Source organism: Oncorhynchus keta, chromosome 10, assembly GCF_023373465.1.
Source record: "Oncorhynchus keta strain PuntledgeMale-10-30-2019 chromosome 10, Oket_V2, whole genome shotgun sequence".
Lineage (NCBI taxonomy): Eukaryota > Metazoa > Chordata > Actinopteri > Salmoniformes > Salmonidae > Oncorhynchus > Oncorhynchus keta.
In genome coordinates, this window is record NC_068430.1 from 57,757,684 (window position 1) to 57,784,029 (window position 26,346).

A 26,346-nucleotide genomic window follows, 5' to 3' on the forward strand; every position below is an offset into this window, starting at 1 on the left:
ACGCCTCCTCTGACACAATACGGAAGTAGACTGCTCATCAAAACATTAATCGCGCCGAGCTGTTCATATCAAATTTGTCTTTCAACTAACGCTAGAATGGCACAGGAATTTGTCGAAACTAAACTTAGAGGAGACAAAGTTACAATATTTCTCAAACCATCGTGCCCGTATTGCGTTACGGCCAAAGAGGTATTGACAAAGTACAAATTCAAAGCTGGGCATTTAGAATTTATTGACATCACTGGACGGAGCGATATGAGTAGTTTACAGGACTACTTTTTGGAGATAACTGGAGCTCGGACGGTGAGTGTCTTCATTCCAGTATTGCCAGTATTTCAACTCGTCATTCCTTTGTTGTTGTGATTAGTACAACACTGCATGTAACTTTGTATCCAGACAATTGGGCGCGATCTCAAAGATGGCTGTCGTTCAATTGATGATTTTTGAGAACAAAGAGTGCTTTTCGGTGAAGGAGTTCATGACGAGCGTAATATCTCGACGTCTCATTTTTTTGTAGCTAAATGACTTAAATGTAAATGTACATACCGTAGTTTAAAAAAATATATGCGGACTATTGTAACGTTACATGATACATTTGTTTGTGTTATTTCCCTTTAAAAAACAACTAATGACGTCAATGATTTTCAGGTAGGAAAGTTGGAGCTCTCGAAAGAGGCCCTAGTTCACAATTTGGAATTCCGAGTTGGATGACCGTTCAAATCGATTTTTCCCAGTCTGAGTTCGTTTTTTCCCGAATTCCCAGTTGTTCTGAACGCGGCATAACAGTTCGATCGTCCATCGCAATGACTCAGCAATCTATGAACGCTGATTGGCTTGAAGCTCATCACATGTGAATGTATTCAGCTATTAATTTACTATCCTTATTAATGGATTTAAGTAAAAGTGAGTCACCCAGTAAAGTCCTACTAGAGTAAAAGTCTAAAAGTATTTGGTTTTAAATATACTTAAGTATCAAAGTGTGGTGCCTGGAAAACAACTACTCACTCAATGTCAACAAAACAAAGGAGATGATCTTGGACTTCCTACATAAAAGGGACCGCAGTGGAGAAGGTGGAAAGCTTCAAGTTCCTTGCCGTACAGATCACTGGGACCGAGAAGCTGTTTTTCAGTCTCTATCTCAAGGCCATCAGACTGTTAAAGCCATCACTCGCACATTAGAAGCTGCTGCCTATAGACATAGACTAGAAATCACTGGCCACTTTAAGAAATGGAACGCTAGTCACTTTAATAATGTTCACATATCTGCCATTACTCATCTCATATCTATATATACTGTGTTCTATGGTATCTTAGTCCGTTCCACTCTGACATTGCTCATACATGTATATCGTCTTAATTCATTCCTACTTAGATGTGTGTGTATTGGGTATATGTTGTGTAATTTGTTAGATATTACTGCACTGTCGGAGCTGGAAGCACACGCATTTCACTACACCTGCAATACCATCTGCTAATCATGTGTATGTGACCAATAACATTTGATTTGAAAGTAAAAAATTATTTCAAATTCCTTATATTACGCAAACCAGACGGCACCATTTTCTTGTTTTTAAAAATGTACGGATAGCCAGGGGTACACTCCAACCCTCAGACATAATTTACAAAAAGCATGTGTTTAGTGCGTCTGCCAGATCAGAGGCAGTAGGGATGACCAGGGATGTTCTCTTGATAAGTGTGTGAATTAGACCATTTTCCTGACCTGCTAAGCATTCAAAATGTAATTAGTACTTTTGGGTGTCAGGGAATGTATGGAGTGAAAAGCACACATTTTCTTTAAGAATGTAGAGAAGTATAAAGTTGTCAAATATAAATAGTACTGTGTGTGTGGTGTGTGTGTGTGTGTGTGTGTAGGTCCCGCGGGTGTTCATCGGTGAGGAGTGTGTGGGAGGGGGCAGTGACGTGGCAGATCTGGACGAAAGTGGGAAACTGGAGGGGATGCTGCAGTCCATTGGTGCGCTGCAGTGACACACACTGCCCCAGGTATGTACACGCATGAAAGGGAGAGAGGGAGGCACAAGGCAGGGGATTACAGTTTGTAATGTAGAGAGGGAAGTTGAGAGGGAGGCACAAGGCAGGGGATTAGAGTTTGTAATGTAGAGGGGGAAGTTGAGAGGGAGGCACAAGGCAGGGGATTAGAGTTTGTAATGTACAGAGGGAAGTTGAGAGGGAGGCACAAGGCAGGGGATTAGAGTTTGTAATGTAGAGAGGGAAGTTGTGGGGGAGTAATGTGGCTCTTCAGCAAGCCTCCAGACTGGGAAAAGCTGAGGTGGTGTTTCGGGAGGCTAGAGAACAGATAGCTCAGGGGCCAGAGAACCACGCCACCTGCTGGCCAAACGGATCCTCCACAGCCACCTTGGGACACATGTAACTAAGTATTTGTTCTTAACTGACTTGACTAGTTAAATAAAAAACAACACATAGCCTAAGGACCTAGATTTAAATAATATTTCTGTCCATTTAGGGGACCCGTTTTGACTTATGAATGACCCCAGAGGCAAAGGTCATAAGTCATAAGCTTCTACCAAGGTACAGAGAGTGGGAGCTATTCTCCTCCAGAAACAGACTAAAGAGTGTATGGATTAGATTGTTGTTAGCCTCAATTCAGCCTTCCCTTTCAGAGCAAATGTGAGATTACGGAATCTGGCAACACAAGATTAAATTGACGTTTGCGGTGCATGCTGCATTTTAGCTTGTTAACAAGGCAGAAGGGAGCTAACTGTGAAACAAAAGCATTTTTACAAGGTATCCCTCAACCTCTCTGCTAGAGATCCCAACATACAGTATGTCTCAATACACCAGTTGGCCTGTTAGTCACAACTTATGTTGTTGGCAACATTGATACAACCCGGGGGGGGGCATAAATGCACGTTACTCACACCAACATGTGACTTACTCTCCGTCACACGCACGTGGATGAGGTGAAATTGAAAATGTTAAGATTGCGCAAGGTTGATTAATTTAGAGCTTATGCAGAGCCGTTAACTACTCTAACATTTTCAACATAAGTGGTCATGAGTAATAAAGAGCCATACACCCACAAAAAGCTTAGGAATGCAAGTCATTTGCTTATGTGTTTTGTGGTTTGAGGTTGAAATTGCTTCAAATCATATTGTGTGTGTATAAATGCATGTAGTTTAAATTCAAGCCAAAAGCAACCAAGCTTCAGACTAACCTTCAACACATGACATGCTGTATGTGAATATGTATGTGCATTATTAATGCACACTAAGCAGTAACACACACACACGCGACAGAAGACCTCTCGTACCGAGCAGATGCATGTCAACGATTCAGTAGGCGACGTGCCAACGTGTTCTTCTAAAACATGTCTTTATTCCCAGTGACTCAGAGGTCACAACTACTGTACACGGCCATCCCCTGTGGCTAGAGGGCCACGAAACTAAACACCCCGCACCCTCTAGTCTCCACATGCTGGGTGCATTACGCAGTTAGCTCTACTCCAGATGTTTAAAAAAAAAACACAGAACACCCCCTGGTACAGACAGTACACATTACAAAAATAGTCGCAGCACTGTCAAATTATAATCTCGTGGCAAAAATGAGGTCAAACCAGAGGTGTTGTTTGGTTATGGTTTCAATGAACAGATCAAATCATTTGTTCACCACAGAAGGTGTGTATGTGGTGATTTAAGTCTCCAGGTGCCCCAATGCTGTTAACACTCTTAAGAGGATTTAGCATTGCAGAATAACCCAATAAGACAGCCATGTAGGACCATTATGTACTCACAGTTATGTTGGCCTAGTCCCAGATCAACTCCTATAGCCCTAGGCACTTCTTGATGACCCATTACAGACATAAAAGAAGGGGACATTAAGTTGTATGTAGGGTGTAGCCAATAACTGTATATATTGAATGGACAAAGCCATCAATCCCGTGACACCATTCATTCCTATGTGAATACTCAATAGCGCATTGAATCCAAATTAAGTCGGTTAAGATGGTGTCTCATGGTGACATGCGCTGTTTCAGCTACTCCAGGAAGTGATGTTGCAGGCTAGCAAAGTGCTGCCCCCTCTCATTGAGTACCTCAAGTTGAAGGCTGACCAGGGTACCGCAGGCCGCCAATATTAGCAACTCAATTGTCCTTAACTTCTGTGTGCGATTTTGAAAATAATCGGTTCAAGGACATCTGGTATATTAGAAGCATTTAAAAAAACATTTTTTTTATCAACACGAAGGTTGCCATTTTTCCATTTACTCTAATGGGGGATCCTGTTTCCTGCTACCAATGCCTGCAGTACCATGGTCGATCTTGAACTTTCATGGCTTCAATGAGAAGGGTGTAGCGCCTTGGGTTGATTTGGGACTGTAGGATTCTGTGTCAAGTATAGATTAGATACAGACATCCTCTATAGACGCACAATCCCGGGTCACGTTCATTAGACAGACTCCCAAATGTTTTGGATACATTTCAGCCATGTTCCTTTGAATGTTTCCAGGCACATTTTTTAAATTCTCTGCTAAAAACCAAAATGTTCTCTCTCCTGTGTGGAGATGGCAAAGAGGATCACTGTCCATTCTCCATGGATAGTTATTTGCCATGGAAAGGGCCATTTCTATACTGTTAGTCATTGGGCTACAGATACAGTCCTCCATGAACAGATAATGGTGGCTTTCCAGGTCATCTTTTTTGCATGTGCACAATGCCTGGAGAAGGATTTACATATCAGAAACCACATTAGTATGATATAGAAAACGTATGAGCTATGCAGCCAGCGCGACTGCAAAAAGGACGAACATGGCCATTATTGACTTTTTTACGCCCTGGTTTCCAGTGGTATTCAGCTGTCATTTGAAATTCTCCCTGGTTAAGTAAATCAGTCATTTTGTCCTGGGGACACAGTCACGTGTTGGTCCTCGGGGACCAGAGTGCGTCAGTCTTTTGTCACCTCCCGTAGACGTCGCCTTTCGACCAGGCCACTTCGACCTTTCAGCTCTGTGCTTAACCCTCTGGGTTTCCTCCCGAGCTGGTTAGCTTTCTGTCCCTCTTTTTCACTGTCCATTTGAGGCAGATGACTCAATTATGTTCTGTTCTGTTTTTAATGCCTTCTCTCAACTCCTCTCGCCCCACACCTTCCTCTTCTCCTCTCTGCCTCTCACTACTTCTCCAGGGTGTGGCGGCGGGTGGGTGTCACATGACGAGGCAGCGGGACTTCTTGAGTTTGCGTCGGCGCTGCTGGTACTCGCTCAGTTCTTGAAGGTAACCTCGGGAAGGCCAGCGCAGTCTCTCCACCTGTTCCCGCTCCTCCTCTGTCAACCAAGACAACAACAAAAAACAAGGTTGCCATGACGATGTCACCCCGCTCTCTCACACACATGGATGCGCACGTACACACACAGTGCCAGTATTTATTTTTATCCGTCATTGCCTAAACCAACATTTCTATGAAGCCATCAAGCCACATGCATGCTCTGCCTGAAACACTTGTGTTTACACCCAAGAGCTGGACCAATGTGAATAATATTGTAGTACTATTTAGTCTTTGTATCGTGTATCACTTCACTTGTGCCCTTAAAGATCCGTCCATTTGACCTTAAATATGCACTGGTGTACGATGACATTGTCAATGGAAATAAACCTGTTGTAGATGCAACTAAACCTTCCCTGTGTGCTTATTAAACCGTGTGGGCTTTATAGATGTGTCATAGTCTGGGATGAAGTGGCTTGACGAGCGTCAAGAAAGGTAAACGCTAACAATGCTAATTTAGCGTCATAGGTGTGTGTGCAAGCTCTATTTAGGAAATGTAAAGGTGTGTAAATGTTTTACATGCGATGACAATCTACTACATCCTCAATCAGAACTGCTTATTTGACCTGTAGTATGTTCCCTTTCAGAATTCATATGTCCCCTACTTAATTTGTGCTTTCAAAACTAACATTATGCCTAAATGGATTACACTTCACTACTTCCCTTTAACATACGGTCTACATAAAGCTGTCAGTAAAATGTCATTCGCTTTCACAACAGCTGGCATCGGTTTTAGCTCATGGTGACTCGCACGTGTCCATTTCCTTAGTTGGACATAGCATGGATTTTGCAACACCAGTCACACTTGGTGAGTTTGAGTTATCAATGTGTCTTGTGTCTGATCTCTCACCTGAGAGCTCCAGGAAGTCTGGCTTGTGACTGAAGATTAGGTAGTTATTGGCTATGAAGTGGAGGAGCCATACGTACAGCTGCTCTGCGTTGTGGCACTGTGAGAGAGAGGTAGAGAGAGGGGAGGAGTCAGCTATTTGAGTAAAGATGTATTGTGTAACTGTTGAAGATTTAGAATATATGGGGCGGAATAAATTAACACCAGCAATGACTTCCACACGGAAAATGACATTTTCCAACCCTGTGCATGTGCAATGTGCATGCATGCATATTCTCTGCTTTCCCTGCCTCCAGTGTTTTTAAACCAATGACCAGAAAGAACTGGATAGGTGACAGCACATTGGTGGGTTAATCCTTCACAGCGTTCGGTACAAGTTATTTCCTTAACCAAATCCTCTCAGGTTTGTGGTAAGGATCATTAATAAAACTACAATTATTTAATCATACATTTATTTTTTGGCACTGAATATTAGAAACATTGAAACATCAAGGGGTGCATCATCTGAATAGTCTGAAGTGACTTCCTTGTCTTCTCTCACTCTATACCTCCACTGAGTGGAACGCAATGTGGTGGATGCTACTGAAGATAAGCTATTTTGTGTCAGAACACACATACACTCTTGCTGAATCCAAAATCCTTCCCCTAGGCTTCTTACTTCTGTAAATTCACCCTGACCATATTAAACAGATGTAGGGTATGTTACTTACATTTGTACCTCTATTTGCTATGACGTGTTACATTACCAATAAAATAATGCTTACGATTACTTAAAAAGTAGGGCAGTTGGACGGGTTGGCATATAACATGACCGTCTAGCAACCCAAAGGTTGCATGGTCGTGTCGGGGACGACTGTAGCATTTTAGATAACCCTTCCACTTAACCTTATTCTACTAACCTGCAATGTAAATTCTCAACCTGCTGGGTGCTAACGACATCCAATTTGTGTGATATTGTATAACGTAGGATACTATACGTCCTCCAATTCGTATGATATTGTATGACCCGGGTATAGCGTATCAAATTCTATTAGTCACATGCGACGAATACAACAGCTGTAGTAGACCTTTCAGTGAAATGATTACTTGCGAGCCGCCACCCAACAATGCAGTTTACAAAAAATGGATAAGAATAAGAAATAAAAGTAACAAGTAATTAAAGAGCAGTAGTAAAATAACAATAGCGATACTATATACAGGGGGGTACCGGTACGGAGTCCATGTGTGGGGGCACCGGTTAGTTGAGGTAATATGTACATGTTGGTAGAGTTATTAATGTGACTATGTATAATGATAACAGCTGAGAGTAGCAGCGGTGTAAAAGAGAGAAGGGGGGCAATGCAAATAGTCTGGGTAGCCATTTGATTAGATGTTCAGGAGTCTTATGGCTTGGGGGTAGAAGCTGTTTAGAAGCCTCTTGGCCCTAGACTTGGCACTCCGGTCCAGCTTGCCATGCGGTAGCAGAGAGAACGGTCTATGACTAGGGTGGCTAGAGTCTTTGACAATTGTTAGGGCCTTTGTCTGACACCGCCTGGTATTGAGTTCCTGGATGGCAGGAAGCTTGGCCCCAGTGATGGCTGAGCAGTTGCCATACCAGGCAGTGATGCAACTGGTCAGGATGCTCTCGATGGTGCAGCTGTAGAACTTTTTGAGGATCTGAGGATCCATGCCAAATCTTTTCAGTCTCCTGAGAGGGAATAGGTTTTGTCGTGCCCTCTTCACGACGGTCTTGGTGTGCTGACCTCCCTATAGGCTGTCTTGTCGTTGATCAGGCCTAGCCATGACCAGCCTTTCAAAGCACTTCATTGCTACAGATGTAAGTGCTACAGGTCGGTAGTCATTTAGGCAGGTTACCTCGGTGTTCTTGGGCACAGGCACTATGGTGGTCTGCTTAAAACATGTTGGTATTACAGACTTGGACAGGGAGAGGTTGAAAATGTCAGTGAAGATACTTGCCAGATGGTCAGCGCATGCTCGCAGTACATGTCCTGGTAATCCATCTAACCCTGCAGCCTTGTGAATGTTGACCTGTTTAAAGGTCTTACTCACATCGGCTGCGGAGAGCGTGATCACAGTCTTCCGGAACAGATGATGCTCTCATGCACGTTTCAGTGTTATTTGCCTCGAAGCGAGCATAGAAGTAGTTTAGCTCGTCTTGTAGGCTCGTGTCACTGGGCAGCTCTCGGCTGTGCTTCCCTTTGTAGTCTGTAATGGTTGGCAAGCCCTGCCATATCCGACGAGCATCAGAGCCGGTGTAGTACAATTCGATCTTAGTCCTGTATTGACGCTTTGCCTGTTTGAAGGTTTGTCGGAGGGCATAGCGGGATTTCTTATAAGCTTCTGGGTTAAGAGTCCCGCTCCTTTGAAAGTGTCAGCTCTAGCCTTTAGCTCAGTTTGGATGTTGCCTGTAATCCATGGTTTATGGTATGTATGTACGGACACTATGGGGACAATGTCATTGATGCACTTGTTGATGAAGCCAATGACAGATGTGGTGTATTCCTCAATGCCATTGGAGGAATCCTGAAACATATTCCAGTCTGCTAGCAAAACAGTCCTGTAGCTTAGCATCTGCTTCATCTGACCACTTTTTTTTATTGATCTAGTCACTGGTGCTTCCTGCTTTAATGTTTTACTTGTAAGCACGAATCAGGAGGACATAATTATGGTCAGATTTGAAAAATGGAGGGCGAGAGAGAGCTTTGTATTTGGAGTAAAGGTGGTGCAGAATTATTTTCCATCGGTTTGCATATTTAACATGCTGATAGAAATTTGGTAAAACAGAAGTTTCCCTACAATAAAGTCCCAGGCTACTAGGAGCGCCGCCTCTGGGTAGGCGTTTTCTTGTTTGCTTATGGCGGAATACAGCTTATTCAATGCTGTCTTAGTGCCAGCCTCCGTCTGTGGTGGTATGTAAACAGCTACGAAAAATACAGAAACTCTCTAGGTAGATAGTGTGGTCTACAGCTTATCATGAGATACTCTACCTCAGGCGAGCAATAGCTTGAGACCTCCTTAGATATTGTGCACCAGCTGTTATTTACAAAAATACATAGTCCGTCGCCCCTTGTCTTACCAGACGCCGCCATATTACCAGCCAGCTGTATGTTGATAGTGTTATCGTTCAGCCATGACTCCGTGAAACATAAGATATTACCATTGGTAGATTCATCTTCCCACTTAGGTCATCTGTTTTATTCTCCAAAGATTGCACATTTGCTAGCAGAATGGAAGGAAGTGGAGGTTTATTCGATCGCCTATGAATTCTCCGAAGGCAGTCCGCCCTCTGGACCCCTTTTCTCCACCCAAATCACAGGGATCTGGGCCTGTTCCCGAGAAAGCAGTATATCATTTGCGTCAGACTCGTTAAAAGGAAAAAAAGGATTCTGCCAGTCCGTGGTGAGTAAGTCCAGAAGTTATTTTCGATCATAAGAGACATAAGCGGAACACTGTACAAAATAAGTTTAAAAAAATAAGTTACAAATAAACAAACAAAAAAACACCATCAGTTGGGGACATGTAAAACGTCAGCTTTCTTCTACGGCGCCATTGTTACAGTAGAATGATACTGTAACGACCCTGGGTTTATAAGCGCGGATATTGACTCTGCCGCTAGAGCATGCTTTTGGGGCACAGTCGATAGCGCGCTGGACTTCGGGCTAGAACGTCAAGGGTTTGAGACCTGCTCCCTGCCTGTTTCATTACATTGGTGTCAGAAGTGATCAGACCTTGCATCCACGACAGTGCGTGTGCTTGGCCAATGGAGTGCGTTCATATAAGGCAGAGTTGTAAGCTAGCATGAGGACGCGCTCTTTGAAAGGAGGGAGTAGTGTAACAACCCTGGGTTTATAAGTGCGGATATCGACTCTGCCGCTTGAGCATGTTTTTTGGGGCACAGTCGATAGCGCGCCAGACTTCGGGCTAGAAGGTTGAGTGTTTGAGATCTGCTCCCTGCCTGTTTCATTACAATACTATATTTCCTCCAATTCGAATGATGATGTATGACCACTATTCCATTTGTAACATATCATACTAAAAGGAGGGGTACAAATAAACTTCCCAAATCCTATTGATTTCCCTGAGACCATGTTGGTAGATTTTAAAGAATCAAACGCGTATGAGAATCTTCACTATATTGCTCACACCTATCAAACGTTTCAGATCTACAGGAGTGCCAAGATGAAATGGAGAATATCTTTCACACACCTACCTTAGCCCTACGGAGAAGCCGGATCACACTGATGCCGGTTGATGCCAGCTCTCGGCTAGGCATGCTCTGGAGGTAGGCGCACACACACACCTCACACAGGTGCTGCAGGCGCTTCACCTGGTACATCTCTGCACAGACCAGCACGGCCATGGCCTGCAACACACTGGCTGGACACACATACATAGACACTGTCAAACATACTGGAGCCTCATTTAGAAAATCATGCACGGATTTGATCGTAAATTGTGGTTGAAATCCATGCCATTGTTGGGATTTATAAACCGCACAGACTGTCAATCATATCACATTACACACAGCTGTGAAAAATAAACCAACGACCAGATAACAACTCACACTCACTCGCTCACCCTCCAAACAAATCGGGCATTACAGTACTATTTATCATATCGTACTAGGGTCAGTGTCCACTCCAATTTCTTTTGATGTCCCCCCAGCCTGTCAATTTTTTGGGGGGCTGACAGTCAAATCCCTTTCGGCCATAAGAGATACTATTTATACCATCTGAGCATGTAAATCCACCGTAAATCATGTCACAGCCTCTACTGAGCAGCACCGAGGACCCGGACAGTGGCGTACTGCAGTTTTGCGGGGCCCCTTCGAGGTCTGAGCTAGGGGTGTAATGGTACACGTATTCGTACCGAACCGTTTGGTATGGAGACCTCTGTTCGGTCCGCACTGTGAACCTGACTGAATACATAAAAATATATATTTAAAATATAAAATCGCTGGGCCTATAGGCTTGAGTAAATCTGAAATAAGAAAACATCAACGTTATCAAAATTCTCATCTTAATTGGAGCATTTCAATATATCCTTTTGTCGCAGCTGGGAGCTAGTTCTGTACAATGGCGAGTGGTGGGGTCGGAGGAGAATTCTCCATAATTTAAATCTCTAGTTTGGGAACATTTGCACTTCCCAGTAGATTACAACGGTGATCGACAGAGCGAGTATGTCGACAATGCTCAATGAGTATAGCCTATGCAGCTGCCATCACCTCAAACATGTTGACACATTTACGCCTACTTCAGCCCATGTTTCTTATTAACAGAGCAAGACAGAAACACACAAAAACAACACAACTTTGTCTCCCCTCTGCATTTAAGCAGCCCTTTGCAGCGGATTCTGACCGGGGCAAAGAAATTACTAGAGCGATAGGTATGTTTATAGCTGCGGACAGAGGCGCAACTTTGGCTTTAGAAGTGTGTGTGTGGGGGGGATTTTATATATATATATATATATTTTTTTTTATCCAGTCGGATAAACACTCCAAACAGCCTACCCGACCTCTTGGAGGCGTCCGCATGGTCCTAAAGCACACCGTTGCCACGTTTTGTATCACATTCCAATGACAAAACGGGGGGACAAAAATGCAATTTCAGAATGTGGGGGGGATATGCCCATCCCCAGTGAAAGTTGCCCCCCTGGCCATGAATATGCGCCCATTCTCAGTGGTTGAGAAGAATAGGGGGTTTCAGCACCTCGTGAAAGTGCTCGAGCCACATTATGAACGTGGCTCTCTCGCACCCATTTCAGCAAACTGGGAGTACCCGCTCTATATTAGCAAACTAAAGCAAAATGTTGTCAAAGAATTGGCCAATGCACCCCGTGTTTTGCGTAATACAGATGGATGGACCTCCAGGGCTACAGAGAGCTACTTAATAGTGATAGCCCATCACATTACCCTGGAGTAGGAAATGTGAAGTACCATGCATCAGACACACCCTCTTTGTGAGAGTCACATATTTTTCTCTTTGTAAGATAACATTATACAATATCTTAGCCATGGTTACACATTGATTTCACAAGCATATTTCACTTTACTTTAGTGTTGGTCATGAGTAATCGTGTTTTCATTTAAGAAAATACAATGTGTTGGTATTCCTGATTGTGCCCTCATCATTATGACTCATGATCATACAGTATATGGAAACATGAATACCAACACTTAATATATTCTTAAATTAACAAATATTTACTGCAGTAACTGTTGGCATTTCATTTTCCCACTGTACCGAAACCAACCCAAACTGGGTTTGGTGAGCTGTTACACCCCTAGTCTGAGCTAAAGCTAATTTCCTGCAATTCTACACATATTGCCATGGGACTTAAAAAAATAATGTGCAGTTTTATAGCTAATCTCATGCTATTCTACACAATGAGGCTGAGAGAATATAGAATTTTTACAGCTAATTTCCTGTTATTCTAGGGAATCAGCTGCTCATAATAAGGACCTTAATTGGCTGAATACTGAGTGTTATGCCGCGTTTAGATGAGGGACACAAAAAAAACGTCATACCAATCGGTATAGCGGAACAAGAAAGCAAGAAAGAGGGTGAATGCAAAAGCAAGCCAGCACGATGGTATGCGTTGCTATGGTGATTTCAGTAACAAACAGGGCAAATCAACATTGAAATATCTGAACTCTGGCGACAAGTCCCGTCTACCATTGTGCTTTTATTGAAAACAATGACATCCGGGTTTGCCGTCTACCTCGTACCATCTAAACGCAGCATAAGTTAGAACAAGGTTGAAACAATAGTTCTCCAGAATGATGGTTTGGCCACCCCTGGTCTCAAGGCCATGTCTAGCCCTAACCCATGTTTACCCGGAGTGGGACCTTTACAAAGTGCCTGTTTTTGCTCCTGCCCTGCGCCAGTGGACCCACCAGGACAGCAGGTGTCAGTGTAGAGGTACTCCAGGAAGGAGAGGAAGGTGTCAGAGGAGACTCCGTGGATGGGCACCACCCGACTCCGTGCCTCCGCGTACTTCCCGCTGAACATGGCCGCCATGACATCGCAGCGAGCCACCAGGACCGCCCGGTGAGCTGGTAACACACTCCCTGAAACACAGTCTATTTTTAAATATAATCTGGGTGGTTCGAGCCCTGAATGCTGATTGCCCTGAATCAGACCATATACCAAAGGTATGACCAATTTATTTTGAATTACATTGGTAACCAGTTTATAATAGTAATAAGGCACCTTGGGGGTTTGTGGTATATTGGCCATATACCTCAGCTAGGGGCTGTGTCCAGGCACTCTGCGATGTGTCGTGCTAAGAACAGCCCTTAGCCGTGTGGTATATTGGCCATACACCACACCCCCCCCCGGACCTTATTGCTTGAATGTAGTCCTTATTTTACCAGGTTACTTTGCTGAGAACACATTCTCTATGCCAGCAAGGCCTTGGTGAAGAGTTGAGGAGGAGCGGGGTTGAATGATGGTTCAGGTGAAGAGAGAGAGCTTTCGGTAACGTGTTGCTAATCACACTCTTGACATACCTCTATTGTAAGGGGAAGGTTTTTAGCATCTTCACGATACAGTGGAGGATAATAGCGAAAGCTATTCACTGTATTTTGTCATTTTCTTGAAAGAAACAGACAAGCCTCTACAGCTTCACATCTACCGAATGATCTGCTCATGTACCGTCTCCGAACGGGTTGTTTAAATGAACCCAGAGCTTATGACAGCTATAAAGCATGACATAATGGTTGTCTTGAAGTCTTGACAGGCATTGTGTCACTTATGACAGACCTCTATAGTTGGGTGCAGCGCAGGTGAAGAACATGCTGCAAAGTGGATACATTTTGAAGTGTCGGGCATATTTTAAAAAATATATATATATTTCATTACATGGGTTATTGTAGATGATTGCTTATGAATTTGGAGCTTGGCATCACCCTGCGAGAGAGTTTGTCATAAAAACGATGTACTGTTTCTGCAGCAAAGTCATTTATAAAATTGTATACATAATATAACATCTGTAAACATAATATTAGGGTGTCTGTAGTATTACTAAGCTCTTATAAACAAAACAGAAGAATTGTACAAAATCTGGCATGAATGTCTAAAGCACTGCGACTATTGTATATCAAGTGTACGTCATACAAGGCACCCTAAATATGTTGATGGCATTTTTTCTCTGGTGCAATAATGAAATGGACTGACTACCTGAGGGCCCTCAGTGAAGAAATCAGTTAATCCTGTGTAATAGAAAAAAGTTTACTTTGTGTGTGTGTGTACTTGCCTTGCACCATGAAGATGACATCAGAGTAGAGAGGAGAGTTGAAGAGGTTGACCAGAGACTGAGGACCAAGCTGGGCGGGCCGAGCGTTAGGCGTATCCCTGGAGCCCTACACACACACACACACACACACACACACACACACACACACACACACACACACACACACACACAGCGTGGGTTATGTCTGAGGATTCCACCACTGTTGGTATTTACTACCATGAGTGCCATTCATTCTGAGCTTCCATCTCCACCACCCACCCGTGGCATAGAAATAGCCCGTCTACACGCCTGCCTCAGCAGTGGCCAACTCCACTGTCCCTGCCCTCCCTGCCAAGACCGCCTCAATGGAGCTGGCTAATGCTGAAACAGACTGGCAGGCAGGCTCGCTTCCAGAGCAGTCTGCATATCAAACCCATTGGCTTCATTATGCTGCAGTGATATAACATCGCTCGCATTGTGCCAGAGCCTGCTGGTTTAGAGTACACAAATCATTGACTTTCAACTGCTTAGTCAATCCTGTAGATGGATTGGAACCAAGCGTATGACTTGTATTGAGAAATGATACATGTAAATGATGAGTGCAAAAGTGGCACTTCACTTCTGATGGAATTGAAATAGAAGGAACTCAAGCCTGGTCACCAGATCGAATTATGAACCTGCATGTCACATGTCTCCCGATGTTAAGAGCCCACATCCCATTCCCTTTGCTCAATCTGAGAGTAAACATTATCCCAATTCAATCAATTAGTGCACTGCTAGTACACTGCTTTTGATCAAAACCACATGTATTGTATTATATGGGGGAATAGGGTATCACAGGGTGTATTTTTTTGCATGTGCGAGTCCATGTTAACCATGGGTCACCTTGTCTCTGCCCATAAAGGAGCGGACGCGGTCCATGAGTTGAGCCACGGCCAGAGAGTTCTTCAGCTTCTCCCCCACGGCCTCCTGGAGGTGCTCCCACTCCCACGCCCCTGGGTCACACCAGAACCACAGGCACACAAATAACATATATACCACAGCAACAGACAAAATATAAAAACACTCATACCGTATAGAGTGCCTTCGGAAAGTATTCAGACCCCTTTTTTCCACATTCTGTTACGTTACAGACTTATTCTAAAATGGAATAAATACATTTCTCACACCAATCTACTCACAATACTCCATATTGACAAAGCAAAAAAACAGCATTTTAGACATTTTTGCAATTATTAAAAAATGAAAAAACATACTTTATTTACATAGGTATTCAGACCATTTGCTATGAGACTCAAAAGTGAGCACATGTGCATCCTGTTTCCATTGATTATCCTTGAGACTTTTCTACAACTTGATTGGAGTACACCTATGGTAAATTCAATTGATTGGACATGATTTGGAAAAGCACACCCCTATCTAAATAAGGTCCCACAGTTGACGGTACATGTCAGAGCAAAAACCAAGCCATGAGGTCAGGAATTGTCCGTAGAGCTCAGAGACAGGATTGTGTCGAGGCACAGATCTGGGGGAGGGTACCAAAAAACGTCTGCAGCATTCAAGGTCCCCAAGAACACAGTAGCCTCCATCATTCTTAAATTCAAGAAGTGTGGTACCACCAAGACTCTTCCTTGAGCTGGCTACCTGGCCAAACTGAGCAATCGGGAGAGAAGAGCCTTGGTCAAGGAGGTGACCAAGTACCTGATGGTCACTCTGACAGAGCTCCAGAGTTCCTCTGTCTATATGGGAGAACCTTCCAGAAGGACATTCATCTCTGCAGCACCCCACCAATCATGCCTTTATGGTAGAGTGGCCAGGCGGAAGCCACTCCTCAGTAAAAGGCACATGACAGCCCGCTTGTAGTTTGCCAAAAGGCACCTAAAGGACTCTCAAGTCTGATGAAACCAAGATTGAATTATTTGGCCTGAATGCCAAGTGTCACGTCTGGTGGAAACTGATCCATAAGGTGAAGCATTGTGGTGGCAGCATCATGCTGTGGGGATATTTTTCAGCGGCAGGGACTGGGAGACTAGTTAGGATCGAGGGAAAGATGAACGGAACAAAGTACAGAGATCCTTGATGAAACCTGATCCAAAGTGCTCAGGACCTCAAACTGGGGCGAATATTCACCTTCCATCAAGACAATGATCCTAAACACACAGCCAAGACAACACAGGAGTGGCTTCGGGACAAGTCTCTGAATGTCCTTGAATGGCCAAGCCAGAGCCCGGACATGAACCCGATCGAACATCTCTGGACAGACCTGAAAAGAGCTGTGCAGCGATGCTCCCCATCCAACCTGACAGAGCTTGAGAGGATTTGCAGAGAAGAATGGGAGAAACTCCCCAAATACTGGTGTGCCAAGCTCGTAGCGTAATAATACCCAAGAAGCCTCGAGGCTGTAATCGCTGCCAAACGTGCTTCAACAAAGTACTGAGTAATGGGTCTGAATACTTATGTAAATGTCTAAAAAACAGTTTTTGCTTTGTCATTATGGGGTATTGTGTGTATATTGATGAGGACAACAAAACGATTTAAATGTCGAAAAAGTCAAGGGGTCTGAATACTTTCCAAATGCACTGTATATCATAGAAACACTATAATACTTATATATACAGTGGGGCAAAAAAGTATTTAGTCAGCCACCAATTGTGCAAGTTCTCCCACTTAAAAAAGATGAGAGAGGCCTGTAATTTTCATCATAGGTACACTTCAACTATGACAGACAAAATGAGAAGAAAAAAAATCAGATTGTAGGATTTTTTTATTAATTTATTTGCAAATTATGGTGGAAAATAAGTATTTGGTCAATAACAAAAGTTTCTCAATTATTTGTTATATACCCTTTGTTGGCAATGACAGAGGTCAAACGTTTTCTGTAAGGCTTTCACAAGGTTTTCACACACTGTTGCTGGTATTTTGGCTCATTCCTCCATGCAGATCTCCTCTAGAACAGTGATATTTTGGGGCTGTTGCTGGGCAACACGGACTTTCAACTTCCTCCAAAGATTTTCTATGGGGTTGAGATCTGGAGACTGGCTAGGCCACTCTAGGACCTTGAAATGCTTCTTACTAAGCCACTCCTTTGTTGCCCGGGTGGTGTGTTTGGGATCATTGTCATGCTGAAAGACCCAGCCACGTTTCATCTTCAATGCCCTTGCTGATGGAAGGAGGTTTTCATTCAAAATCTCACGATACATGGCCCTATTCATTCTTTCCTTTACACGGATCAGTCGTCCTGGTCCCTTTGCAGAAAAACAGCCCCAAAGCATGATGTTTCCAGCCCCATGCTTCACAGTAGTTATGGTGTTCTTTGGATGCAACTCAGCATTCTTTGTCCTCCAAACACGACGAGTTGAGTTTTTACCAAAAAGTTATATTTTGGTTTAATCTGACCATATGACATTCTCTTAATCTTCTTCTGGATCATCCAAATGCTCTCTAGCAAACTTCAGACGGGCCTCGACATGTACTGGCTTAAGCAGGGGGACACGTCTGGCACTGCAGGATTTGAGTCCCTGGCGGCGTAGTGTGTTACTGATGGTAGGCTTTGTTACTTTGGTCCCAGCTCTCTGCAGGTCATTCACTAGGTCCCCCCGTGTGGTTCTGGGATTTTTGCTCACCGTTCTTGTGATCCTTTTGACCCCACGGGGTGAGATCTTGCGTGGAGCCCCAGATCGAGGGAGATTATCAGTGTTCATGTATGTCTTCCATTTCCTAATAATTGCTCCCACAGTTGATTTCTTCAAACCAAGCTGCTTACCTATTGCAGATTCAGTCTTCCCAGTCTGGTGCAGGTCTACAAATTTGTTTCTGGTGTCCTTTGACAGCTCTTTGGTCTTGGCCATAGTGGAGTGTGGAGTGTGACTGTTTGAGGTTGTGGACAGGTGTCTTTTATACTGATAACAAGTTCAAACAGGTGCCATTAATACAGATAACGAGTGGATGACAGAGGAGCCTCTTAAAGAAGAAGTTACAGGTCTCTGAGAGCCAGACATCTTGCATGTTTGTAGGTGACCAAATACGTATTTTCCACCATAATTTGCAAATTAATTAAGTAAAATCCTACAATGTGATTTTCTGGATTTTTTTTCTCTCATTTTGTCATAGTTGAAGTGTACCTATGATCAACATTACAGGCCTCTCATATTTTTAAGTGGGAGAACTTGCACAATTGGTGGCTGACTAAATACATTTTTGCCCCACTGTAGATTAATGAGCCAAATCTATTTTTCGTCCACTTTCATATTAAAAAAGATCCACCTAAAATTGCGAATAATTCCCAACTATTTGCACATTCAGATCAACATTTTTGTTAATATCATACCTTTTGAGTTCCTTTGTCCATGACAGAAAATATTTCACCACCCCATTCCTTTTTCTACACAACTTCATCTAAGGATGTAGAGTGTGTTTCCTGTAAACAGTACGTGTTATATTCCTTTTCTTTTAGCCACGTAAAGACTGATCTTTTTTTATAATCTGCTAAACCATTAAAATTATAACTGGCTATACTTACTTCACCCCTTACCATAACTAGATACTTTTCTCAGTCTAAATTGGCCATAATTAGTGCTCGTAAAGTTACTGCCGTCAGAGGTATTATGACAGTCAAAACTAGATCTTTCAAATGTCTGATATTTAAAATAAAAAAAAATAGGTTCTAGCAATATATGTAGCGGTTTTGTTTTAATCAAAAATAACAAACCGGGTGTTTTCCAGCATACAGTGTTCAGCTGCGCACTCCGATGACGTGTGACGACAATGAGGGAGTTAATTTGTGGAATTTAGTTCCTTCTTAATGCGTTTGAGAAAAAAACAGCTCAAATAAGCAAAGAGAAATGACAGTTCATCAGTACTTTAAGACATGAAGGTCAGTCAATGCGGAACATTTCAAGAACTTTTAAAGTATCTTCACGTGCAATCGCAAACACCATCAAGCGCTATGATGAAACTGGCTCTCATGAGGACCGCCACAGGAATGGAAGACCCAGAGTTACCTCTGCTGCAGAGGACACGTTTATTAGAGTTGCCTGCCTCATAAATTGCAGCCCAAATAAATGCTTCACAGACTTCAAGTAACAGCCACATCTCAACATCAACTGTTCAGAGGAGACTGTGTGAATCAGGCCTTCATGGTTGAATTGCTGCAAAAAACACTACTAAAGGACACCAATAAGAAGAAGAGACTTGATTGGGCCAAGAAACACGAGCAATTGACATTAGACCGGTGGAAATGTGTATTTTGGTATGGAGTCCAAATTGGAGATTTGTGTGGGTGAACGGATGATCTCCGCATGTGCTATAGATGGTGTGTAGGTGCTTTGCTGGTGACACTGTCTGTGATTTATTTAAACTTCAAGGCACACTTAACCAGCATAGCTACCACAGCATTCCGCAGCGATACGCCATCCAATCTGGTTTGGGCTTAATGGGACTATAATTTATTTTTCAACAGATCAATGACCCAACACACCGCCAGGCTGTGTGAGAGTGATGGAGTGCTGCATCAGATGACCTGGTCTCCACAATCCCCCGACCTCAACCAAATTGAGATGGTTTGGGATGAGTCGGACCGCAGAGTGAAGGAAAAGCAGCCAACAAGTGCAAGGCATATGTGGGAACTCCTTCAAGACTGTTGGAAATCATTCCAGGTGAAGCTGGTTGAGAGAATGCCAATAGTTTGCAAAGTTGTCATCAAGGCAAAGGGTGGATATTTGAAGAATCTCAAATGTAAAATATACACTGCTCAAAAAAATAAAGGGAACACTAAAATAACACATCCTAGATCTGAATGAATGAAATATTCTTATTAAATACTTTTTTATTTACATAGTTGAATGTGCTGACAATACAATCACACACAAATTATCAATGGAAATCAAATTTATCAACCCATGGAAGTCTGGATTTGGAGTCACACTCAAAATTAAAGTGGAAAACCACACTACAGGCTGATCCAACTTTGATGTAATGTCCTTAAAACAAGTCAAAATGAGGCTCAGTAGTGTGTGTGGCCTCCACGTGCCTGTATGACCTCCGTACAATGCCTGGGCATGCTCCTGATGAGGTGGCGGATGGTCTCCTGAGGGATCTCCTCCCAGACCTGGACTAAAGCATCCGCCAACTTCTGGACAGTCTGTGATGCAATGGAGCGAGACATGATGTCCCAGATGTGCTCAATTTGATTCAGGTCTGGGGAACGGGCGGGCCAGTCCATAGCATCAATGCCTTCCTCTTGCAGGAACTGCTGACACACTCCAGCCACATGAGGTCTAGCATTGTCTTGCATTAGGAGGAACCCAGGGCCAACAGCACCAGCATATGGTCTCACAAGGGATTTGAGAATCTCATCTCGGTACCTAATGGCAGTCAGGCTACCTCTGGCGAGCACATGGAGGGCTGTGCGGCCCCACAAAGAAATGCCACCCCACACCATGACTTCATCTGTGAAGAGCACAGGGCACCAGTGGCAAATTTGCCAATCTTGGTGTTCTCTGGCAAATGCCAAACGTCCTGCACGGTGTTGGGCTGTAAGCACAACCCCCCACCTGTGGACGTCGGGCCCTCATACCACCCTCATGGAGTCTGTTTCTGACCGTTTGAGCAGACACATGCACATTTGTGGCCTGCTGGAGGTCATTTTGCAGGGCTCTGGCAATGCTCCTCCTGCTCCTCCTTGCACAAAGGCGGAGGTAGCGGTCCTGCTGCTGGGTTGTTGCCCTCCTACGGCCTCCTGATATACTGGTCTGTCTCCATGTAGCCCCTTCATGCTCTGGACACTACGCTGACAGACACAGCAAACATTCTTGCCACAGCTCGCATTGATGTGCCATCCTGGATGAGCTGCACTACCTGAGCCACCTTTATTTCTTTGAGCAGTGTATTTTGATTTGTTTAACACTTTTTTTGGTTACTACATGATTCCATATGTGTTATTTCATAGTGTTGATGTCTTCACTATTATTCTACAATGTAGAACATAGTACAAATAAAGAAAAACCCTTGAATGAGTAGGTGTTCTAAAGCTTTTGACCAGTAGTGTATATATAGATGCGGCAAAGAGGTCAATGGAACGCAGACCATTGGGAAATAAATTGGTGCCCATTCAAAAAATCTGATCTAACAAAGTGGATATTCCTCAAATCCGTCACGATGTCAGCATTCTAACAAGCCCACAATGTGGTTACTAAAATGAAAATATTTGTCCTTTTGCTAAATGCTAACTCCAGTTCATGTAAGCTGGTAGCATGGCTAGCCATATAGAAATGGGAAGTGGTAGTTGGAGTCTTTTGTAAGTGTAATGCAGTTGACTGGTAACAATGACGTGGACATGTACTCGTGTTGACATCCATATCAGCATTATACTCTGATCTTTACCCCAAAATAGTGTGAATACACATAAACATTAGCCTTAATGCTAATTCTGCTGGGAGACAATAAGGAGATTCAGAATCTTTCCCACACGGCGGGACCTGATAGGGGTGTTTCCATTGATTTGTCCGAGTTCAATTGATCTTTTTAACGCATGTACAGTGGCAAGAAAAAGTATGTGAACCCCTTGGAATTACCTGGATTTCTGCATGAATTGGTCATAAAATTGGATCTTCATCTAAGTCACAACAATAGACAAACACAATTTGCTTTACACTTATAACACACACAATTATATGTTTTCTTGTCTTTATTGAACACACCGTGTAAACATTCACAGTGCAGGGTGGGCAAAGTATGTGAACCCTTGGATTTAATATCCGGTTGACTCTCCTTTGGCAGCAATAACCTCAACTAAACATTTTCTGTAGTTGCGGATCAGGCAGAATTTTGGACCGTTCCTCTTTACAAAACTGTTTTAGTTCAGAAATATTCTTGGGATGTCTGGTGTGAACCGCTCTCAAGGTCATGCCACAGCATCTCAATCATGTTGAGGTCCAGAAGGCGTATTTTCTTCTGTTGAAGACATTCTGTTGTTGATTTACTTCTCTGTTTCGGGTCGTTGTCCTGTTGCATCACCCAACGTCTGTTGAGCTTCAATTGGCGGACAGATAGCCTTACATTCTCCTGCAAAATGCCTTGATAAACTCGGGAATTCATTTTTCTGTAGATGATAGCAAGCTGTCCAGGCCCTGAGGCAGCAAAGCAGCCCCAAACCATGATGCTCCCTCCCCCATACTTTACAGTTGGGATGAGGTTTGATGTTGGTGTGCTGTGCCTTTTTATCTCCACACATAGTGTTGTCTGTTCTTTCCAAACAACTCAACTTTAGCTTAATCTGTCCACAGAATATTTTGCCAGTAGCGCTGTGGAACATCCTGGTTCTCATTTGCTAACTTCAGACGTGCAGCAATGTTTTTTTTGGACAACAGTGGCTTCTTCCATGGTGTCCTCCAATGAACACTATTCTTGTTTAGTGTTTTACGTGTCGTAGACTCGTCAAGAGATGTTAGCATGTTCCAGAGATTTCTATAAGTCTTTAGCTGACACTAGGATTCTTCTAAACTTCATTGAGCATTCTGCGCTGTGCTCTTGCAGTCATCTTTACAGGATGGCCACTCCTAGGGAGAGTAGCAACAGTGCTGAATTTTCTCAATTTATAGACAATTTGTCTTATCGTGGACTGATGAACATTAAGGCTTTTAGAGATACTTTTGTAACCCTTTCCAGCTTTATGCAAGTCAATAATTATTAATCGTAGGTCTTCTGAGATCTCTTTTGTTCAAGGCATGGTTTACATCAGGCAATGATTCTTGTGAATAGCAAACTCAAATTTTGTGAGTATTTTTATAGGGCAGCTCTAACCAACCATCTCCAAACTCGTCTCATTGATTGGACTCCAGGTTAGATGACTCCTGACTCCAATTAGCTTTTGGAGAAGTCATTAGCCTTGGGGTTCACATACTTTTTCTAACCTACACTGTGAATGTTTAAATTATATATTCAATATAGACAAGAAAAATACTTTGTGTGTTATTAGTTTAAGCACACTGTGTTTGTCTATTGTGACTTAGATGAAGACCAGATCAAATTTGATGACCAATTTATGCAGAAATCCAGGTAATTGCAAAGGGTTCACATACTTTTTCCTGCCACTGTATACCACAAAAACAGACACTCATATACAGTATTGAGTCTGTATACAAAACATTAAGAACACCTGCTATTTCCATGACAGACTGACCAGGTGAAAGCCATGATCCCTTATTGATGTCACTTGTTAAATCCACTTCAATCAGTGTAGATGAAGGGGAGGAGACAGATTAAAGAAGATTGAGACAATTGAGACATGGATTGTGCATGTGTGCCATTCAGAGGGTGAATGGGTCAAGACAAAAGATTTAAGTGCCTTCAAACGGGGTACAGTAGTAGGTGCCAGGTGCACCGGTTTGTGTCAAGAACTGCAATACTGCTGGATTTTTCACACTCAACAGTTTTCCGTGTGTCTCATGAATGGTCCACTACCCAAAGAACATCCAGTCAACTTGACACAAGTGTGAGAAGCATTGGAGTCAACATGGGCCAGCATCCCTGTGGAACGCTTGACACCTTGTAGAGTATACGGCCCGACAAATTGGGGGGGAAGGGTGTAACTCAATATTAGGAAGGTGTTCCTAATGTTTGGTATACTCAGTGTATAAACACTCATGCATACCATAGAAACACTATAATACTCATACCACGGAAACAGATATACTCATATATACCCCGGACACAGACTCACATAAACCCTAATACTAATATATAGGCTACCACAGAAAAACGAATACATATGCTACCACATAAATCTGCATAAAGAAAATATGCTAATTTCCCCACCAGTGGAGTGTTTTCACCAACTGACTTGTTTACGGATAAAAATTTACTTTTTCGCTTACATTTTCATCTACCGAATACAAATCTAAATTGCAATATGTTTCCATCGCATTTTCAACTCTACCGATGGTTTTGTCACAAAAACTGTTGCGTTAAATAGAATATGGGCCTATTCTAGTCTTGACATGCATTCTAGACAACAGCTCGCAGATACAGTGCGGGTAGTCTAAATGATGAGATTATTATGGATAAGAGCGAGAATATTTATTTGTCAAATGGCAGTCAAGCTTCCATCATCATGTCACCAGAATGAAATTGTACCGAAACTTCCATCGCTCGCATAAAAACTGTGGTTGGAAACATGGTTATTGACTCAAATATAAACAACTTTGTGTACTCTCTCTCATATAACATAATATTGTAGGAACACCAATGCAAATACGAAAAGATCCACAGAGTCGCATAGGAGTCACACTCATAACTACATCACAGTGGCCTACTTTTCCGAAAGTACCTGCGAGAAAGAAAAACCATTGACCGTGAGTTAGTATCCCAAGGAATAGGCAGGAAAACTCTTTCAATTAGCATATTCCTTGAAATCATCAAACAACAGTCCTTCAGGCAGCCTTGAAGGTGGAAGGGGTGGGTGGAGTATTCCTTCATATATGAAGGCAAACAGACCATTGCAGCAGGAGGAGGTGAGTTATAGGGGTATTAGCTCATCACTTTTTATGGAGGTACTTTAGCTGATACAAGGATTAATTTAAACACCCAGCGCAGGGTAATATCCCACAAACACCTCATTCGGGAGATTAATTCCAAGCTGTGACATAAAGCTTTCTCGCAGAAAATCAACTGCTGAAATTTCCTCCAAGACAACGGTAGGTCGACTCAAGGCAAAGGGTTAATTGGTTAGTTTGGTCCACAATGCAGGGTAAATGGAGGGTAAGATCATCTTAATTAAACACTGATGATCTTTATGTGGTACCATGACTAAGCACAGCCAACACACACACACACACACACACACACACACACACACACACACACACACACACACACACACACACACACACACACACACAACGGAGACTACGGATAGAGTCATAGCAGGATGTTTCATACAGTGATGGGAAATTATCCACTGCAAATGATTGCACCTACCAAAGCAGACATTAGCTCACTTAGCTAAAGCCTCGCTCTCTAGTGCTGATCCGCATGCTTCAAGCACTTGGCACTTAAACTAACTTTGACATTTAAGCTTGTTTCAAAACAACAGCACTTAAACCAGTAGTTTACCTCGGTAGAGGAACATGAGTGTCTCCCATAGACACAAGCACAGCAGTGGGTCCTTCACCACCAGGCGCGATAGCCGTCCAGCCAGATGCCCGTCGGGCCGCGACCCGTCCTCCATGCCCAGGCCCCCATCCCAGGTGGAGAGCAGCGATGGGGGGCCACCATCCCCCCGGCCATCCCCCCGGCAGGCGCAGCGCGATATGGGCCTCTCCCTGGCCTTGGGGCCCAGCAGCAGCTGTCTGAAATAGGGACTGACAGCACAGAGCACAGCGGCGTGCCCCCAGCCCAGTTCCTTGCCAGAGTCCCCAGAGTAGAAGGCCACGTCGGCGAACTGGCCGCCACGCTCCAGCAGCCACTGTAGGTCCTTAGAGAAGCTGGACTCCTCCACTCGGATGGGGGGAAGACGCGCTGAAGGGATGGAGTGAGAGATGGGTACAGGAAAGGGGGAGTCGTGGGAGAAAAGGGAAGAGAGGAGATGAGATGTTGGAATGAGAGAGGAGAGTAAAAAGCACAGAGGGAAAAGGGGAGGAGTAAGTGTCAACATTGTTACGTATGTGGCTCGGATGGAATAAAAATGGGGAAGGTTAGCGAGAGAGAGATCAAGAGAAAGAAACAGACAGAAAATGGATGGAGGGGAGAAGGTTGAAAGAGGGGGCGAAAGAATAAAGGATTGATGAGGGAAAAAAAGAGGGAGAACAGAAAGATGATCAGACAGTTAGCTTAGGGAGTTGGGCGTGGGAACGAGGGATGAGGGAAAGCAGAGAATATTAAGTAAAAGGTAAACAGAGCGAGAGAGTGTGAAGGTATGTAAATCACTGTTCTATTATAAACCTATTTATGCTTAATCCATGCTGTACCCCTGTGCA

The 26,346-nt window shown here is 43.4% G+C and overlaps 2 protein-coding genes across 2 annotated transcripts in view; one reads left to right on the forward strand and one right to left on the reverse strand.

The window, feature by feature from the left end:
- glrx (glutaredoxin (thioltransferase)) lies at window positions 1-5,642 on the forward strand. Its single transcript, XM_035778718.2, has 3 exons — window positions 1-303; window positions 1,873-2,001; window positions 5,155-5,642. The coding sequence occupies exons 1-2, from the start codon at window positions 97-99 to the stop codon at window positions 1,984-1,986; spliced, it is 321 nt and encodes a 106-aa protein (XP_035634611.1). The 5' UTR covers window positions 1-96; the 3' UTR covers window positions 1,987-2,001; window positions 5,155-5,642.
- Window positions 5,168-26,346, reverse strand: part of LOC118389029 (rho-related BTB domain-containing protein 3-like) — a 27,157-nt gene continuing 5,978 nt past the window's right edge. The window contains exons 6-12 of the mRNA XM_035778720.2: window positions 25,484-25,888; window positions 15,260-15,369; window positions 14,396-14,501; window positions 13,035-13,208; window positions 10,350-10,516; window positions 6,143-6,239; window positions 5,168-5,293 (exon numbers count right to left, since the gene is read on the reverse strand). Coding sequence (XP_035634613.1) covers window positions 5,175-5,293; window positions 6,143-6,239; window positions 10,350-10,516; window positions 13,035-13,208; window positions 14,396-14,501; window positions 15,260-15,369; window positions 25,484-25,888 — 1,178 coding nt within the window. The 3' untranslated portion in view covers window positions 5,168-5,174. The remainder of the gene's footprint in view (window positions 5,294-6,142; window positions 6,240-10,349; window positions 10,517-13,034; window positions 13,209-14,395; window positions 14,502-15,259; window positions 15,370-25,483; window positions 25,889-26,346) is intronic.